This window comes from Lichtheimia ornata, assembly GCF_029851405.1.
Source record: "Lichtheimia ornata isolate CBS 291.66 chromosome Unknown scaffold00077, whole genome shotgun sequence".
Classification (NCBI taxonomy): Eukaryota; Fungi; Mucoromycota; class Mucoromycetes; order Mucorales; family Lichtheimiaceae; genus Lichtheimia; species Lichtheimia ornata.
This window is the reverse complement of record NW_026695397.1, coordinates 92,740-111,238: the sequence shown is the minus strand read 5'-3', so window position 1 is coordinate 111,238 and position 18,499 is coordinate 92,740. Positions and strand designations below refer to the sequence as shown.

At 43.2% G+C, this 18,499-nt stretch overlaps 8 protein-coding genes across 8 annotated transcripts; 5 read left to right on the top strand and 3 right to left on the bottom strand.

Moving 5' to 3' along the window:
* Positions 1 to 137: 137 nt before the first annotated feature.
* O0I10_010849 (uncharacterized protein) lies at positions 138 to 3,082 on the top strand (the record flags this gene model as incomplete). Its single annotated transcript, XM_058490823.1, has 9 exons — positions 138 to 224; positions 307 to 425; positions 493 to 694; positions 767 to 859; positions 934 to 1,333; positions 1,401 to 1,721; positions 1,790 to 2,107; positions 2,170 to 2,275; positions 2,341 to 3,082. 9 exons carry the CDS (start codon positions 138 to 140, stop codon positions 3,080 to 3,082), a joined length of 2,388 nt encoding a protein of 795 aa, XP_058338435.1.
* A 387-nt stretch (positions 3,083 to 3,469) lies between these two features.
* O0I10_010848 (uncharacterized protein) lies at positions 3,470 to 4,719 on the top strand (the record flags this gene model as incomplete). Its single annotated transcript, XM_058490822.1, has 5 exons — positions 3,470 to 3,532; positions 3,609 to 3,642; positions 3,707 to 3,936; positions 3,998 to 4,465; positions 4,522 to 4,719. The coding sequence occupies 5 exons, from the start codon at positions 3,470 to 3,472 to the stop codon at positions 4,717 to 4,719; spliced, it is 993 nt and encodes a 330-aa protein (XP_058338434.1).
* A 139-nt stretch (positions 4,720 to 4,858) lies between these two features.
* O0I10_010847 (uncharacterized protein) lies at positions 4,859 to 5,783 on the top strand (the record flags this gene model as incomplete). The annotated part of the gene is made up of 5 exons (XM_058490821.1): positions 4,859 to 5,163; positions 5,229 to 5,347; positions 5,418 to 5,526; positions 5,589 to 5,637; positions 5,691 to 5,783. 5 exons carry the CDS (start codon positions 4,859 to 4,861, stop codon positions 5,781 to 5,783), a joined length of 675 nt encoding a protein of 224 aa, XP_058338433.1.
* A 218-nt stretch (positions 5,784 to 6,001) lies between these two features.
* Positions 6,002 to 9,099, top strand: O0I10_010846 (uncharacterized protein; the record flags this gene model as incomplete). Its single annotated transcript, XM_058490820.1, has 14 exons — positions 6,002 to 6,358; positions 6,421 to 6,501; positions 6,571 to 6,677; positions 6,747 to 6,846; positions 6,908 to 7,111; positions 7,178 to 7,399; positions 7,453 to 7,592; positions 7,666 to 7,894; positions 7,958 to 8,020; positions 8,102 to 8,212; positions 8,266 to 8,332; positions 8,386 to 8,864; positions 8,930 to 9,002; positions 9,065 to 9,099. 14 exons carry the CDS (start codon positions 6,002 to 6,004, stop codon positions 9,097 to 9,099), a joined length of 2,268 nt encoding a protein of 755 aa, XP_058338432.1.
* Positions 9,100 to 11,438: 2,339 nt separating this feature from the next.
* Positions 11,439 to 13,298, bottom strand: O0I10_010845 (uncharacterized protein; the record flags this gene model as incomplete). Its single annotated transcript, XM_058490819.1, has 6 exons — positions 11,439 to 12,346; positions 12,418 to 12,501; positions 12,557 to 12,719; positions 12,773 to 12,900; positions 12,961 to 13,090; positions 13,158 to 13,298. 6 exons carry the CDS (start codon positions 13,296 to 13,298, stop codon positions 11,439 to 11,441), a joined length of 1,554 nt encoding a protein of 517 aa, XP_058338431.1.
* Positions 13,299 to 13,451: 153 nt separating this feature from the next.
* Positions 13,452 to 15,249, bottom strand: O0I10_010844 (uncharacterized protein; the record flags this gene model as incomplete). Its single annotated transcript, XM_058490818.1, has 9 exons — positions 13,452 to 13,512; positions 13,566 to 13,677; positions 13,733 to 13,805; positions 13,863 to 14,078; positions 14,137 to 14,272; positions 14,329 to 14,442; positions 14,510 to 14,728; positions 14,801 to 15,145; positions 15,197 to 15,249. The coding sequence occupies 9 exons, from the start codon at positions 15,247 to 15,249 to the stop codon at positions 13,452 to 13,454; spliced, it is 1,329 nt and encodes a 442-aa protein (XP_058338430.1).
* Positions 15,250 to 15,494: 245 nt separating this feature from the next.
* On the bottom strand, positions 15,495 to 16,270 carry O0I10_010843 (uncharacterized protein; the record flags this gene model as incomplete). The annotated part of the gene is made up of 2 exons (XM_058490817.1): positions 15,495 to 15,891; positions 15,945 to 16,270. The coding sequence occupies 2 exons, from the start codon at positions 16,268 to 16,270 to the stop codon at positions 15,495 to 15,497; spliced, it is 723 nt and encodes a 240-aa protein (XP_058338429.1).
* Positions 16,271 to 16,412: 142 nt separating this feature from the next.
* Positions 16,413 to 17,443, top strand: O0I10_010842 (uncharacterized protein; the record flags this gene model as incomplete). Its single annotated transcript, XM_058490816.1, has 4 exons — positions 16,413 to 16,430; positions 16,868 to 17,020; positions 17,090 to 17,202; positions 17,266 to 17,443. 4 exons carry the CDS (start codon positions 16,413 to 16,415, stop codon positions 17,441 to 17,443), a joined length of 462 nt encoding a protein of 153 aa, XP_058338428.1.
* Positions 17,444 to 18,499: the final 1,056 nt, after the last annotated feature.

Genomic DNA, 18,499 nt, shown 5'->3' with positions numbered 1-18,499 from the left:
GAGGGCCTAAATCCACTGTAACACATAGCTGGGCTTGCAATAAGGATGTGGAACAAAAGATCGCTGGCTGGTGTTACACGATTCATTTACCCTATTCTCTTCAGTCTCCATCGCTGGTTTTCCCTTGAACTCATTGCATGTCGAATGCACCATTCCCTTCAAAACACTCTTCAATCTTGTCATTTGATCTCGTTTGCCACCTTCTAAACCTGCCTTCATGGTATGTTACGTCTTTTTTCAAACCAGCCTCTTGTTCGTACCTTAACCTATTCTACGTTGTTGCTATGCTACCACCACCACCACCAGGAACCAATATCCGATAAAGAATTGGAGCAGATAGTACTATCCCAATCGACTGATATCGAGATTCTATCACAAAAAACCAATGATGAATTAGCGAGATTCATTATTTACCTTCGACAACGGTAAGAGGCAACACGATGGTGGTGGTGCTGCTGATCCTTTTAGAGTTAACGGGCATTCATTTACCAGGGTTGAGCTTGAAGAGGGATATCAAAACTCTCTGGATCGAATCCTTCACAACCTTGAACTCCCTGCATGTGATCCTGACATGGCAACGGGTATCCACAAGGCATTCGCTGCCCATGTGGAGGTGGATACACAACAACGGTCAGCTCGTACACACTATATCCAAACCATGAAAGGTCAATTGCAACGTTTAGCCGAACTCAAGGTATGTAGATACTACCTCCTCCTCCTTCTGCTCCTATGGTTACTAACAACACGCGCGTTTCCCTTGATGTAGGAGAAACATGATAAATCAAGAAGGCATCACCGAAAGGCAATGCGAGGTGTAGCTCAACAATACTTAAAGACACGGTTACGTGATCTCCCAGCAGTAAGTAGTAGTGGTGGTGGTGTCCCATTTCTATTGCTGTTGCATAAATCTCAGACAAATGATGGTGGTGGTAGGCACGAGATGCTTATGAACATAAATGGCAAGACATTGAGCGTACACAAGCCATGTCACCTACTACAGCAACTCCCAGCACACCTACCAGCGGTGGTAGTCATGGATTCAAAGGCGTCATGAGCATGCTTCCACCAGCGACACCAAAAAGCGGCAACCAGGATCATGATCCACAACAACATGCTTCACCAGAAAAGGCAAATCCCACCGTATCCCGCAGTGCAACCATGGGTGTTGTTGGTAGTAAGAAACCATCCATTGATTTACCTTCCACGCCCATGACACCCACATCCACACAGCGAAAATTGGAACGCTTCATGAAACAATTTTCGACCTTTAATCAAGATCCTTCTCGTATCACGGCCAAAACAGCACGACTTAAAAATGAAGCCATTGAAGCAGGTAAAAAGGAAATCATAATAATAGGTGTGTAACATGGTTTTGATCTCATACCAACAACGACGACTAGATAAACATTATCGAAAGACGGTGTTGAGATTGAATCATTTACGAGGTCGGCAATCAGCCGTCAATGATGCGGCAAGAAGGGCTATCCAGGCCCAGTTTGAAGAGAACGCACGCTCCATCAAAGATGCAACCCAAATCATTGTCAAAGCAGAGACCGGCACATTGGATGATATTAAACACCACTTGCGTCGTGCAGAGGAATTATTGACCAGCATTGATCCCACACGTGATCCAGCATTGTATGACACGCTTGTTCATCCTGAAAAATACCCTGTGCCTGATCCAGTGTATTATCAAAATCATCATGTGGGTGAATGTCCATGTAAGTATTGTTGTCAAGGTTCTATTGCTACACATACATGCATGCTTATTAACTATGGTACAATTTAGATATGCTCTTTGGAATATCATTGATTGATTACGCACGCCAATATCGACGTTCACCGCCCTTGCTTATTACCCGATGCATCGAATGTATTGAGCAACAAGAAGGCCTTGCTAAGGAAGGCATTTATCGCGTGTCGGGCAAACAAACACACATTGACAAGTTGAAATCTGCTTTTGAGCGTGATGAACCCAACGTGGTTCCTGGCAAGGACGATGTACCAGGAGATGTGTATAGCGTGGCTTCACTGCTAAAGATCTTTTTACGAGAGCTATCATCACCTGTTTTTCCTTTCAAATTGAGCGATCGAATCACTTATTCCCGTAAGTAGTATGCTTGTCATCATCATCATCATCGTGAACCTTACCTTCGTCTTTTATTATAGAAATCCCGGATAAGCAGCTTCGATTGATGAATCTCTTGACACGTCTCATCAAATTACCACCACCCAATTATGATACCCTAAAAGCTGTGATTGAACATCTTGCCAGGTAAAGAAATGGGGGAAACGTCGTTACCACCATCTACTCACCACCACCACCACCTTGCTATGTAGATTGATTGCACTCGCAGAGAAAAACAAAATGTCAGCGCAAAACATCTCGTTGGTATTTACACCTGCCTTATTCCATGATCATAACCAAGCACAACGGTCACCAGGAGAATGGTACAATGATTGTGTCATTGAAGATCTTGTCATGAACTGTGAAACCTTGTTTGCTGATAAGGATTTACGTGGTGCTTCAGCTATCACGGGCGTCATTGATTATGGATTTGAGCATCTTTATGAGGATCATGATGACGAGAACCTCTACAACTATGATAATGATTCACCATCTACCACATCCACTTTTTCGATCTTGGAGCAGTCGCTATCGGATGATGAGTCCAACAAGGATGCCGTTGTGGATGAAAATAGTAATAAGGATAAGGATGCTGATGATACAACATTGCTTGTTTGTGATACGACGACAAGTCCTGAGGAGAAACGTAAATCAAGGAAAGCTCATGGTCTAAAAGTCGACACAAAGCCTCCTGAGGAGGAACAAGAAATGACTTCATCAACACGCGAACATGATCAACCACCACCACAGCAACCACAAGAACAGGTGCCTTTTGCTACCACCATTAATAGTGCCACCATCCCAACAAGCACATCATGGTTAAATCAAGATCCTGAGATTGACAACAAAAAGGCCGCTGCAGTGCCGCCCCCACTTCAGCGCTCTGCTACTATAGGAGGGGGTGCGATATCAAGACATCGATCACGACAGAAGTTCTCAAAGCGTATTAATTGATTTACTACATACTACTCCTATGAATAAAACTAGCCTTAAGAGCAATAATAATAAGAGCATGATGAAGATGATCCATTCATAATCTATGTACGCATGTGGTTGCATGAATACTCCTCTACCATTCACGTTGATGATCGTCGGATGTGGCAACCAAGCCGCGGACAGCACGAAATCACATGCTATTCCGAAGATGAATGCATCAGCCAATCGTTTGTAGACGTTTTGACAAAAAGTCCCATCGGAAAATTTAGAATGTAAATAGCCCGGCATAAGATAGAGTAGTTAGCCTTGGGTCCACGCATGTCACGTTTTGCCCAATTCTCCGAAGCATTGAAAAAAAGGTTCTATTTTCTCCCCTTTTTTTTCACTGACATCTTTTTTTTTTATATGCTAAGTCAACAACAGCAACATCCACCCAATAGAAACAAACCACACGTACAACGCGCTTGTGTATGCTACAGAAAATGACGATATGAATCCCCCATGGCTGATCATGACCACTCCTTCATCCATCCATCCTATGTAGATTAATTGTAGAAGGGCGCATTTAGCTTGTGATAGTAAGTGGGGGAGTTGGACCACCCACCTATATAACAAACACACAATTGATCTCCCGCATCGTAGCTGAAAGGCCTTGTCGACGATGCGTTTCACTTGGCAAACAAGATGGATGTTATGATATTGATCATAAGAAACGTGGGCGCCCTAAATTGAAACCCAACAACAGCAGCAGAGCTACAACATCTTATACCACCGCGAGTGAATTTATGCGTCATTCATCATTTACCATGACAACGCTTCCACCCACAGCAGCACAAACGACTTTACAAGGAACATCGTCCCCTGTGGTCACGGTACGTATGATTTTTTTTCTTTTACTCTCAAGGACCATTTTACCCATGGTCCTTTGTTTAGGCATTTTTGTCCATGGAGATATGTTGTGCGCGTGTATCCGATGAAGTCCAAACATTATTAGGTTATTATCCCCAAGAACTTGCCCATCGTCCACTTTATTCTTTCATTGCTCCTACAAGTAGCGAGGTGCTTGCACGTTTGCATCGTGTCTTGCTTGATAATGTAACGCATGTGGCTTCCAGCGTGGATGCCACTTGGCAACGGACACCACCCACGGAACGCACCACATCAGAAAAGTTCTTTAGCACACATCCAGATACCCTTACCGCTATAGCCAATGGTTCTCAAACCGTAGCCGATATTCTATGGATGAAACGTAATGATGGTGGTCTTGAAGCGTTACAAGCTCAATTTTATTTAGGAGGAGGCCTGGGTGCTGATTTATACCAGCCAACGACTTTGGGTAGCTTGTATATCATTTGTTTGCTATCACGACCTACACGAGCTACAGCGGCAGCAGCATCTGTGGTAATGACAAAACAAAAAGAGGGAGCCATGTATGTATTGCTGACAATCCACAGTAGTATGTTTCCAATGCTAGTACTACTACCACTACTACTACTACCACCCATATCACTACAGCATCATCCACTGATACCCCACCATCACCTGTTCTTTTGACCAATCCAACTACCTTTGCGCAACAAACACTTTTATCATCTTCATCGAATCAATCCAATAACAGCACAAGCTTTATGAGAGTGGATGCATTGCTCTCTTGAAAATAAAACATTTTTGACAGCGCTAATGAGGCCACGCGACTTTTGATTTCTCTTTCAACACGCAAACTCAGATCTTCTTTGTAGTACCTCTATCTCTCTCTTCCTCTCTCACTCTCTTCTCACACACACATACACCACAATGGCATCAACACCCGTACTGACCAACAAAGAAAAACAAGTCCTCGATTCACAACGAGAAATTGACTGGCTTCGACGACACATTGACCACTATCAACGCGCATTGGCACCACCCGAACAAACCGAATCCATCGACCATTCAGCAGAAGACCTTTGTAACACCATTGATCGACTACGAGCCGAATTGGATGTCATGACACAGTTCAACTTGAGCAGGAAATGTATGACACGCAACTTGGATGCCTCTTTTCATACTTTGAATACACTCTACGGCGGGCCGAGCGACCATGACACTATGGAACGAAGGTAAGCAGCAGGTTCACCCTATCTATCTCCCACTCCATGTATGCAACTAACCCTTTTGAAACTAGGCGCTTGGTTACGGAAAGATTACAAGAACGAGACGAGTTGACATTGTTGATTTTACGGATCACGGATCAATTGAAAAAAGCACGTGTACAGTTGGCCAAAACGCAAGCCAAAGTCTTGGGTAATCATCAACGTGTGGGGTGATCGTTCCCTTGTAAGGATGATTCATTCATTCATTATCATCATTATAGACACGCACATCACCAATCGGCAATTGATTGAAGAAATACAAAGAATACGGACCCGACAATTAGAAGAAATTGCCAAAGAAGCATCACAAGTCACTGTCAGACCAGAAGTGTAAGTAGCGGTGGGGGTGGAATCCTTGTTCTATTCAATGCTAAAGGGGCATCTTTACATAGCATGGATGATATGGTCAACCGGTTGGAAATCGCACGCAATGTATTAATGGTAAGTCATTCAACATTGGGATATGGATTGTCGTTGTTCATTGTTATCATTAGGGACTTATCCTTGAGAGCAACATTGATTGGGCAAATGACGAACGATGGCTTCAAGTCATGCTAAAATTGGGCGATCAGGTCGAAGAGGCTTAATAGTATACCATTTTTCTTAATGAATAAAGGATCCCATTGATTGCAGATACTCATTTTCTCAATGTCACGTGAGCTTCAAGTGGTAATGATGCTACTAATTTGGTGGAGCCAGCACTTTTGAATTCCCGCACACACACACACACCTCTTCCACTCAACTCCAACACCTCCAACACACCACCAGCACTCGACGTGGCTTTCGTTTACACGGCCCACACTTATGACGAATATCTTAAAACCACACGACCGAAAACGCCCTGTATTCAACTTTCAGGACGAGGATGACGAGGATGGCAATTTCACTTTTGAACCATTGACCAAGGATGCTGTGGATCGCGCTGCTTTTATTGCCCCCAACTTTGACACCGATCGCTTCCTCGCTAGCAGACGCCATTTGGGACTCGAACGTCTCAAGGTCGAATTCAACAACCACCTCAAATTCCTAAAGACCGAGCTCATTGAACTTATCAACCGCGATTACCAAGACTTTATCGACCTGTCAACCAACCTTAAAGGTGTGGATAAAGCTATCAGTAATATTCGTGGACCTTTGAAACGTATGGAGCATGAAGCACTGGTAAGGAACGAAGGAGGGTCCATGGGATGGGACAACACACGTGGATTGATACATGGCATTAGGACATTCGCATCAACTGCCAATCAAGCATTGATCAACTCGAGTCGCAACTCCAGCATCGTGCTGAATTACGGGAAAAAAAGGTATGTATGGAGGGAGGAGGATTTGGTAAAAACAGCAAAGGGATCAATCAACTGATGATGGATATATAGACATGCTTGAAACTTATGCTCAATATCCATGAATCGGTTACCAAAGTGGAGGATTTATTGGAGATCAACACAGATACCCCGGCTATTTCGGTGACAAGTGATGAAAGGTTGGTTGTGAAGCAAAGGAAAGGGAAGAGGAGGAATGGCCTTTCATTTATGGAACGAACGTATTCTAGTTTGGGAAAGCAAATCGAACGCGTCGCCATCGAGTACAACCAAATGCAGCATTTAGTGAAACGAGGCAAACACTTACCGTTTATGGCTGAAAATGAATGGGTAACTTTTATATATACATATACACACATGTAGCATGTCATTCACCCTATCCATGCTATAGCGTATCACACGAATCAAGGACACTTTGCAGAGCAAGCTGTCAAGGACGTTGGAATCAGCTTTACGACAACTACAGGAGGGCCAACCCAATGATTCCACAAAGCAATCTTTGATCCAGTGCTTGCGAACCTATGCGTTGATTGATCAGACACAAGTGGCTGAATGGCTAATTCGAGAGCAATTTGTGCGTCCATTTGTTGAAAAGGTATGCTGATAGAGGGAAGGATCGAAGAACATGGGTAGCCATACTAACCATGGATGATGTTATTAGACTATCACGCATGATGCTCTTGCTGATTTGACGACCATGTACAGTAAATTGTTATCATTTGCCTCTGGTGATCTACAACCTATATTGGACATTACGCAAAAGAATCTAAAGGGCACCACTTATGAAATTCTCGTCAATTCATTCTGGGTCGAAGTCATTGATCGTTTAAATCGGCATGGCAGCAGCATTTATGCCCCTGGACAAACCGATTCTTTCCACAAGGTAGGTGCCAAATATCCCGCCATTTACCATTTTAATCATTCATGTGTCTATAGAGTTATACGGCATCCATTTCTTTTGTATCCAGCATTGAGAATATATGCACTTCCAGAAAATCGTTGATCTGCTTGAGGAGCCATCCCCGCTATTCAGAATTCATGAAACGGTGGCAATTGCCCGTCTATTTCCAATTAAGGTCAGTAGGGTGTGTGTGTGTGTGTGTGTGTCATTCCTATCATGCAGATGCAGCTGACATGGATAGAACCTAGATTTCGAGAGATTGTCAAGAATGTCGAGGATTTATTGAACAACCCAACTGGTAGTACAGTCATACAGCAACCCCCTTCTTCTTCCTCAGGTGGTGGTGGCGATTCAGGCGAAAGTTATCACTTGGCCTTTGCTGCAACGAGAGCCATTTCACAGGCGATTGAAAAGTGTTGGAGCGACCATATATTTTTGTACAGTCTTTCCCATCGCTTTTGGAAGCTCACTCTACAGGTACATAGGGTGCGTCATTAACATTAAGAACCAGGAAACTCATTTTGCTTGTCACATGTATAGCTCACCAAGCGATATTCAATATGGGCAACAGGTATTCTACAACATATTTTGGGAGCTGATAAGGTAAGATGAGGTCGCATGTGCGTGCGTGCGTGTAGTTGGTTTTGAAATGTTGGATCTTTTGACCCCATATGCGTGTTGTAGACAAATCAAGGAAAAGCAACGAACCCATCCAAACCTTCAAACAATGACGAATCGATATCAACTTCACAATTGGTCATCCTTTCTCATGATGTGGATGCTTTTATCCAAGAGGTAAACCATTGACCTGAATACAAAACTTGTCTCTAAACATGGTATCCATTTAGGTGAAAAGCCGTATCACCAAGACAATAGCACCAAAGTTGCCTGATGTGGATTTGTCCATGTTGAGAGGTGAGAAAAGGGAAGGATCCATTGGCTGCCGTTGAACTCATACATAAAAATAGAAAGCATGGATACCATTTTGGATGAGTTGGCCATGGCAACGGTTGCCGAGATCCAGTTTCGAGTTGTTCGCATTGTGAGTCGGCGATGCAGTGAAGCTTTGAACCATGTGCCTGATATCAGTGGCCAATATCGTTATACCAACAAACCACCACCCACCGAACCATCACCTTTCATATCCAAGATCTTTCAACCCTATTCCGAATTTACCGAGCAAAACACGACATGGATTGACAGCGATAAGCAGGAGCTTTGGGGTCGTTTGATTGCCGAAAATGTCGTCAACCGATACATGACCAGCATCAGTGATTTATTGACCAGCTTACGGAAGATGGAGAATTCACTCAAAAAGATCAAAAAGAGCAAAAAGTCCGCCCAATCATCCTCCTCCTTGCTGAACCAACAACCAGGACGCACCATGTCAGATGAAGACAAGATTCGTTTGCAGATTCTTTTAGACGTACGCCAACTCGGAGAAGAGGTAATGTTGAAAACACAGGGTTGCATTTACAAAGCATGTATATCTCATTCTCCTACATCTATCAGTTATCATCCCTTTCCATAGATAAACATGCTTTCAAGTTGTACGGCAAATTGTACGAAATCGTAAAGCCATTTGGTAAGTGCTTTGTGGACCATTGGATCCTCCTTCGTTCATCTCACCTTCTTTTATGATATTAGAATCATTGGAGGCCGGACCACCTGATTCTTCCTAATGCCAACATTGGATCGTAGCGTAGTTCTCAGAAAAGTACAGGATTATTCAAATAGATGCATCACACACGCCTGGTGCTTTTATGTATATTAGAGTTATGCGCTCATAAAAACAATCATCAATGGCTTCTTTGTCAAAGTTAATGGCTACTAGTGGTGGTAAAATGGGATGGTTTGAAGCATCAATTTGAGGCCATTCTACATGATCACGCTATTAATGCAGGCTGCAGCAAAAAATCAAGCAAGCAGAAACGTTGATCGCTGTGGATGGAAGCCCAGTTTGCATAGGATGATCCAAATTATGGATCGTGTGGTGAATGACATATGCCGTTCATGTAATTACATAAGATTTTTCAAGGAGATTTATTCAGCAATGTTTGTTGTGCATAGCCAACGATACCATCTTGTATAGCAGTATAAATGATCACAAGTCGAACGCCTGGTGCATCTACACCAGCGCCAAATGATGTTGTAGGCACCATGACACCTGTAGCCAATAATCCAATCATGCGCTCTTGTGATGACCACCCCAGCCTCCATGAAAGGTCCATGCATAGATGCCTTGTGTCATCGATCTTGGTTACCGATTCCACAGTCTCTTCAAAAGATGATCGCACGGCCCCTCTTTGCCCATTGCATGATATAAGGAGTCATTTATCGGACATTTCTTGTATCGTTATCTGCTTCTTGGTCGATCCGAGTGAATCGAATATTGAATCCTTGAGTGTGCTGAGGATGTATAATTTTGGGAGTGATCATGTTGAACTTTCGTATCAAGGTATATGATAATGGAGTATATGAAGGTATCTACATAGCAATGTACATCATCATGATGGTAATCGAGGAGCAGTTATTCATCATCTATATAGTAAAGTTGCCAACTGGAAAGCAACCAGCGCAAGTTCTCCTTCCTTTATTCCCATGGACTCGCCGAAACGATACAACGTGATGTGTGAGAAGTGATTGCATAATCACTGATGAACATGGTGATGCAAGGATTTTTGTTGTTTCTTCTTTCAAATTCGCCAAGTTCTTTTCTCCATTCTTCAACTTCTGGTGCTTCCTTCAGAGTCTTCGGTGTCCATTCGTTTTGCTGCATCAGCTACCGATTACGAGCAAGCTTGAAAATGTCATATCAACCTACCTTGTGTAGAATCCATGTTGATCAAGTTTCAGGAGTTGATGAGTTTCCAAAAGGTAACTGCAGACCTGCTCGGTGAAGGAGCTACTTTGAATCACCCCACCGATAGCATAATGTGATGAGTTGTCGTACAAAGGAGGAACGACATACAAGTCGCAAGGTCTTGCATGATGAGATCCCGATGTGAGATGACGCCCTTATCTCTCTTAGTCCCGCTGCAGGGATGGGAAAACCTCCACCAGCGACAACAAAAGTATGTTCAGGGAGGTACTCCAAGCCCAGAGACCTTGTAGTATAATGTGAAGACTCGCATCTCGCTTAATCCCGCTTCTGGGCGGATGTATTCACACACCCGAAACGAGACATGCCTTGAACCCGTGATTGAATGTTGCTTAAAGCTTCACGTTGCATGTTCTTGGACCACGCAAAATGCACCATGTCAATTTCAGTCTTAGAGGGCAACATCATGTCCCCAGGTAGCTAAATGGAAATAAGTGCAATGTACATAGCATGTATGAGGATAAAGTCATTAAGCATTAGGAATAGACTTTGCATACCTCATTGTACAAGAATCAAGCATCACAATGAGCAACGGCAATCAAAATAGGGTATCAATCAACAAAGAACCCTGAATGATCACAATGACCAATCATCCACAGGATTTTCAAAAGCGTTATCCACCCTAGTCCACACCAAAATTACTGGCTTGTCATCGTAATCAACCAAAGAGGGACCATGAAGAAAAGAGACACGTAGAAGCACGATGGGCTTTTTTATTTGCGTGGGCGTGTGAGTTTATGTGCGCATAAGAGGAAAGAGTGATAAATGTTGTTGGGGTCTTGGGAATGATGCAAACATTGATAAGCCAATGGGGCGCCTCTATCAGGATTAAAGGTTGGCTCATTACGTGTAAAAGAGCCAGAGTGCGTGGTGGATGTCGTGGTCTTGTGTAGTCAAATCAGGGTTGTTGTCACCTATCAGCGCCATTCCTCCATTTCTATACGCCATAGGTTGTTGATCTACCATGCACTTTTGGTTCAAATCTACTTGCTGTTGCTTGTATGTACAATAGAATCATTGCAAGGCCATTTTTGATGGCATTTTACGAATAAAAAAGTGGTAAGGTGTATGTTGTATGTAGATGTATTATTGAATGACGATTGTAAATTGGGTTTGTATAAACATGTATGCTAATGCAATTTAGATTTCTAGCTTAGCTGTCACTGCTGAATGGCCGGTACGCTTAGCGAACCACAAATACATTTCACCAATGGACTGCATACGCTCCATGTAGTCATCGATTAAATGATCAGGCAAGGGAATGACTTCGGTAACCAACTGCTTCATGGATTCCAATTCTCGCTCAAATTCATCTTGTTCAAAAGGTTGATGATCAAAGTCCCATGCCTTGAGCTTGTGAACGACTTGATTACCGGTTGGCATGTTGCTAAAAGTGACGTTGCGTAGCAACATGTACTTCACTGTTGATTGCCATCCGATAGCTGGCAAGAGATAAATATCCATATCCCATTCCTTGGTCACTCTGTGAAGCACCTTTTTGGCGTGGTCGACGGTACGCCTGCGTATTTCAGTGGTATTCAATTGCTCTTCTTTGGGTACAGTGACATCCCAACGACTAGGAGGTCCGAATTCCAGGACGGCATGTTCCACAAGCCCTGCTTCAAATAAGCGTGTAGCCGAGTCCAATGCATTCAATTCAAATCCTTCCACATCAATCTTGAGAAAATGGATGGGATTTTTCAAGGTCAATGCTTCATCCATGCTTGAACGCACGCCGAGTGTGTTGAGTGAACGTAATGCAGCGGCGTAGGAAGGATCGATCTCTTCAGGTTGGTTGATGAGTGATTTCTCACTATGGTTCTTATCGCCACCAAAAAGCATGTCGTATCGGGGTAGATTATCCAAGCGGATGGTTTGGGTAAGCATGGTGGAATTTGCTCCGCCAGCAAGATCCAAATGACCAATACCACCATCCTTAACTTCATACTTGGCCATGGCTATCTTGCGGAATTGATCCAATACGCCAAATGGAAGAACACGGATTCGATCAGAGACTTGGTTTAAACGACCACCAAAAGCAATGACACCTAAAGATGGTGGTGATTCATCAATACCACACATTCCCAAACAAAGGCAAGCCTATGGATTAGATACTTACTACGCAAGTTGATTTGTGGTTCAAATGCAATGACACGTGCACCACTTGCTGCAGCCACCATGGAGAAAAGACCATGATTGGAACCTAAAACACGGTTGGTATTTGGCGTAAAAAAGTATACCTTACAACAACAGCTTACCAGCATCCACCATAAGCAAAGGTTGTGTACGTTGTGGATCGCGTCTGTAAACGCGCAAGATCCATTTCATCAATGAATAAATGCGGAATTCACGCTCATAATGTTGGTTTACGAAACCAAAATGGCCTTCAGAAGCAACGAACACGTCCGGTTTGGTGTTGATCTTGGATAAAAAAAAATTAGCATAGATGCAAATGGTGAGTTTGCATGACATACAAGTCCAAATTGCCATGGTTCAGTGCGCGATGCATAGCCTAGTGCTGCATCCTTTTTAAGGCGGATTGTAATATCGTCCGAGGTTGGTGCTATCAGTTCTAAATCTTGTGCCTCTGCTGGTCTACCCGCTTTATGATAGAATCTATGTGAGATACCATATACAAGCAATGAATCATATGCGTAAGTACCTGGGATGAAGGTATTGGGGCGCTTGATGGGTTGAATTTCTTGTACAAGTACAGGGTTGAGCTTGGCTTCAGCTGGTGGGGGTGGTGCAGGTGGAGTGGATGGTTTTGCTTGTGGAGCGCTACCAAATTTCTGATAGGATGGTGATGGTGAATGAATACTAATGTCCTTGGACCTCTCTATACCATACGAAACAAACCTTGCCGAAAAAAGTACAATTGCCACTCTGATCACAACCGCCACGTGGACGATAGCGCCAGAAAATCAAGTTACATATAAAGAATGAAGCGATTAGGCCAAAGAACCACATCTTTGACCACTTGCGTGTTTTCATCATCATGGTAGTCAAGGTGTAAAAGATTGTTTCATAATGTCTCATTCACTTGAGCATTTATACTTTCATCATGCTTCATTCCCTGGGCCCCACAAAACACGTCACATGCATATTCCAGTGAAAGACAATCTTGCCATTTATGCTTGCCATGCATGAATTCTAATCATTTTTCTCGATAATCGTTGTCCAACCTGTCCTCTGCTGGCCCTTTTTCGCCCATCTGTTGCAAGCCATATTAGAGCGTGCCCCGTTTATAGACATGTAGGTACTTACAATTGCAAAAGGCCTTTTCCATCAGGGTTGGTCTCTGGGTGATAGGTTGCTCCTGGTAACATGGTCTCAATGACATGATATATAAAGGAAGGCTTGGACTCAGTGGATTCTCCTGTCAACCGCATGTTAGCTTATTAAAATATGATGCTAATCCGCTTTTGACATACCAGGCAACATGGGTTTTACAAAGTCAAATACACAATCTGGATTACGTTGATGTCGAAGTTCCACGTCTCCTTCCTATATAGATAATGTGTAAGCCACTTTGTAGTATCAAAAGGTGATGATGAGACCTGCCTTTCGGAATACCAGTAGGGTGAGCTTGCTCTTTTTGAAATAAGTGCCTGGGCTTGTGTGAATTTGGTTGTTGATGTTCTTCTTGATCCAGCAAAAGTTCTCAACATATTTAAATCCCCATTGCTCTCCTATCTCAACGATGCGTCGCAACCATTCCTTTTCAAGCCAAATAAAGAGGAAGCCGCAAGGAATCACCTCTGGTATGTTTAACCGTAGCTTCATTCCTTGTATGAGTAGAGGACACTTGTTTTGATGTGAGGTATGAATCACTTACCAAATCATCGACATGGATCTTTCCAGGTGTAGGCTCTTCGCCTGGTAATAACAATGGAGGGTCCATATAGATTGCTTTAAAGTCTGTGCCATATTCCTTGAGATCCAAAGATAAGATATCATCCACCTCATGTAAACTTAAAGTACAATGGTCAGCGATGATCATGATTGATCCCTTCACCTGAATACTCACTGTGATCCAGAATACTTTCTTATCCGTGGTATTTCCATAATTTGATGTACCCATGAACGAGGAATTGGTGCTCCAGGGATCTTGACGTAGGTTGGTAAGCCTGGATCAAGAGCACTAATGATCAAGAGTCAATATGACGGCTGAGGAAAAAAGGCCCATCCTTCTCTCTCTTTTTTTTTACCTGACACGTTTTTTGACCATGAAAAAGTTGCCATTTTGATCCTGCACTTGCACTTGCATGATTCGGTATTTCGCAATGATACTATCCCGGTCCAATCCTCGTCGTCCCGTTGGTGTAGGTCGTTCACGTGGAGTAGCAGCACGTCGTCCTCTTTTCGGTCGTGGTGGTGCATCGCCAAATTCTTGATCCCAGAAATCATCGTCGACATGCATGTAATCACTATCATCATCATTGGTACACATCCACATCCCTATGAATGAACCCACCACCATCCCTCTCCATTCAACTTACTCTTCCTCAAATAATTCTTCCGTATTGCCATCTTGAAACTCGATTTGCCATAATTCAAGCGCATCCACATCCTCCTCATTCGTATCAATCATAGCACTTTTGACAGTGAAAGCCGACGTTCGCTTAAACACTTCCTCCAGCTGCTCTTCTGTTAAAGGTCGTGCCTCTGCTGCTGCCGCATTGACATCGGGTGAAGCCATGTGGACATCGTTGTCAGTGATATCAGGTGTGCCAGGTGTTGAACTGCCAGCGATTTCACTTTGGATCCTCTCGAGTTCCTCGAATTTCTTCATGATGGCTTCGACGGACTCCTCATCCTCAACATAGCCGACGTAATGGACATTGCTGAAGGTTGTGTGAGTGCTTTATCGTTGCATTGTTGGGGTGTCCATGTACCTGACGGCATTATTACGCTTGCTTCGTTTGCTGCGTGTCGTTCTATCAGACATAATCTAGAAATTTTGGGAGTATGAAGCAGTACAACTTGGATCGCGTCGCGTCGCGTTTTCTAGTATCCCAATTCTCCCCCCGCGGCCTTTGTTGCCACCCCAATATCCTTATCATACAGCCCCCCTCTCCTCCCTTTCATTGCTTATATATAGATGAGGAGAAATCGATGTAATCAACAAAACTTTATCATCATCACCAAATAAAGGAATATACAGAACATGTGGTTGTTGTATTAACTTGCTATTTAAAAGCCCAATCCATTATCATTGGGTCTGTACTCCTCGATCATACGATTCCATTCTTCACGTTCGGTTCGTAAGAGTTCTTCACCTTCTTGGTTTGTGTACATCAAATAGTATGCAGTGAAGGGCTTGATAACAGTTTTACCCTTAATGTCACAATCCTCTGGTGCTGGAACGGCACCATCAAGAGAACCAAGACGCACCACATACTTTGCATGAGAGAGATAGCCATCTTCAGAGTTGAAAGCAGCGGGTTCCAAATGGTCATCGAGATTGCCAGCATCACCTCGTTCAGCACGACCTTCTTCCCTGGTAGTGGTTGCCAAGGGACGTGAAGTACCAACCCATGATCCATCAGGGTAGTAGTAGATGACAGGGATCACATCCATGGGATCAGCCCTAATAGAAAAGTGAGCAAAAAAGAAAAAGAGCATATCATCATGTCTACGTACACGGATGAATTCAAGGGTGCAACAGAAATCGATCCAATTTCAGAACCTTGGAGATCAAAAGGTGGTTGACGATCCTTGGTTGGGTAAAGAGAGCCAAGTGTTTGGACGCTGTACCAATGCTGGAAACCTGTGCGTTCAGGATTGCATTGATACACACGTTGGCCTTTGGCATAAAAGACATCATAGGCTGACATGCCCTCTGGTGGGCGGATACGTTCCTTGACATTGGAAGCACCAGGTGCAGCATTGTGAACATCAGGCAAAAAGTCGGCTGAAACCAATGCCAAGCAAGGGAGAATAGCACCAAGTGTTGCAAGGAATTTCATAATGAAAAAAGTGATAAGGATGGCGATGACAGCTCAACAAGAAGCTGATCCTTTTAAACATGTTTGACAGCAACAAGTACCATAATTTCAGTGAGGCACGTGGACCGCTTTTCAATCGATCGAGTTAATTTAAATCGTCAGCATGGCATATTTGGGTCGAGTATGCACCATGGCAACGGTAGTGCAGCAACAGCTGTTGTCATTCTCCTAGTCAAAAAAGCTATAACCATTATGTCATGCATTCGCTGCTATGTGTCATCATCATCATCATCATCATTTTTCTCGATCAAAGACCGCTACTCTTTATTATAGACTGCATGCTACTACCACTACTACTACTACTGATCTGTGCCGTGCATGGGCTTTAGTACGTGATACCTATTTTCCTTTTCGAGACTAGAAAGTTTGCATGGGATTGTTCGTGTAGCACCCACGACCGCTGTCATACGAGTCACAAAGTAAGAGCGAGAGGTTGTGTGGTGTGTGTGGGTGTGCGAGAGTATCACACCATCTTCTTTTTTCGAGTTAATATACTATGGTAACAACACCGCACACGCGATAAAGCGAAAAAGCAATAGGACTCAAGCTTCAGATTAGGCAGATCAACTTTCCAAGGAGGAAATCGATGAGTATCGGGCAGCATTCCAACTCTTTGACAAGAATGGCGATGGGAACATTTCGGCCAAAGAGCTCGGTGTTGTTTTGCGCTCGTTTGGTATGAACCCAAGTGACGCTGAACTTCAGGATATGGTAAAAAGATAAAAAGAGATGCGTATGCGATAGGCTACCTAGACTGATCTATGCATGCTTGGGTTATAGGTCAACGACGTGGATGCTGATGGCAACGGCACTATTGATTTTGAAGAATTCCTCGGTCTGGTCAAGAATCTCAAATCAGATAACGAAGCGGATGATCTCAAGGAAGCATTCAAGTGAGTAATCCATATCAACAACGAGTTCAAAGAATGGAATGGTTTATTGTGTATCCTACATAGGGTGTTTGATGCTGATGGTAACGGCTTGATCGATCGTGAAGAGTTGAAGCGTGTCATGGCTTCTTTGAATGAAGAGCTCTCCGAAGAAGATTTATCAGCCATGATCAATGAAGCCGATACCGACAAGGATGGCCAGATCAGCTTTGAAGAATTTAAGGCCATGATGGGTGCAAAGTAAATCTACATTTCGGAATTGCAAGCTGGGCTTGTCAGACGCAACATTTAATTAGCATATTTCGAGTTAATATCAATTGAAGATTGGATATCAAATATTGGTTAAACATCACTTCGTCTGCCATTTCTCGTTGTAATGCTTCGATTGCTTTCTTCAATGGTGGTGATATCTTAATGGGCGTTCATATTTGTGTGTGCATAAAAAGTTTCATGCAATGTGAGACCGAGTACCGAATGTCTGAGAACATTCTTCAAATTGATGACCAGGAGGGATCCTTAAGAATGAAGCTTGGGCCAGAGACATATAATGTCATTACCAATACATATGTAATCTTTGGCCCACATTAATGCATCTTGGATCCTTATGAGAATTGGAAGCCCCTCCTTGTAGTAACATGCCTGCTCGTTAGCAATACCACCTTCAAGATTGACTCGTAGCATCAACCATGTATAAAAAACCATTTGCATATCCACAAAGATCCCCTTCATCATATACTACTCGTATGCATAGGGAAGCCTGGCTCATTGTTAGAACAAAGGCGATCATTCAATGACTTGTTATAGAGCATCTCCAATGGGTGGACCTATAACCAGAATTAGTCCAGATTTAGCCATTTTCGATCTCCAATGGTAGGGCCAAAAAAAGGCGAGCCATTTTTGATAGGCGACCCAAATAGTAGGCTTACCAAAATATGAAGCCTCAGATGTAAGATACATGGATCATCTATTATTCATGTCAACCAAAATGCATATCCCGTCATCATGATGTTTTCCAAACGAGGCTGAAAGTAGATCTTTTGTTCAAAGTATCATAGCAACCGATTGTAGAATTGAAATCGACGGCCTCAGAGAGCACCTTAGCGAGGTATCATTTTCACTATTCAAGGTTGCCGACGTCAGCCTGTTGTAATACCCACCATTTATGATTGACCATATATCGACACAAATGGCACAATGCTCACTCTTCTCATTTCATATATAGCTTTCCTTTCCAATCCAACGTTGTATATATTCCAACGGGACTTTATTCCAAAGCAATGCTACAACAACCGACAACTCA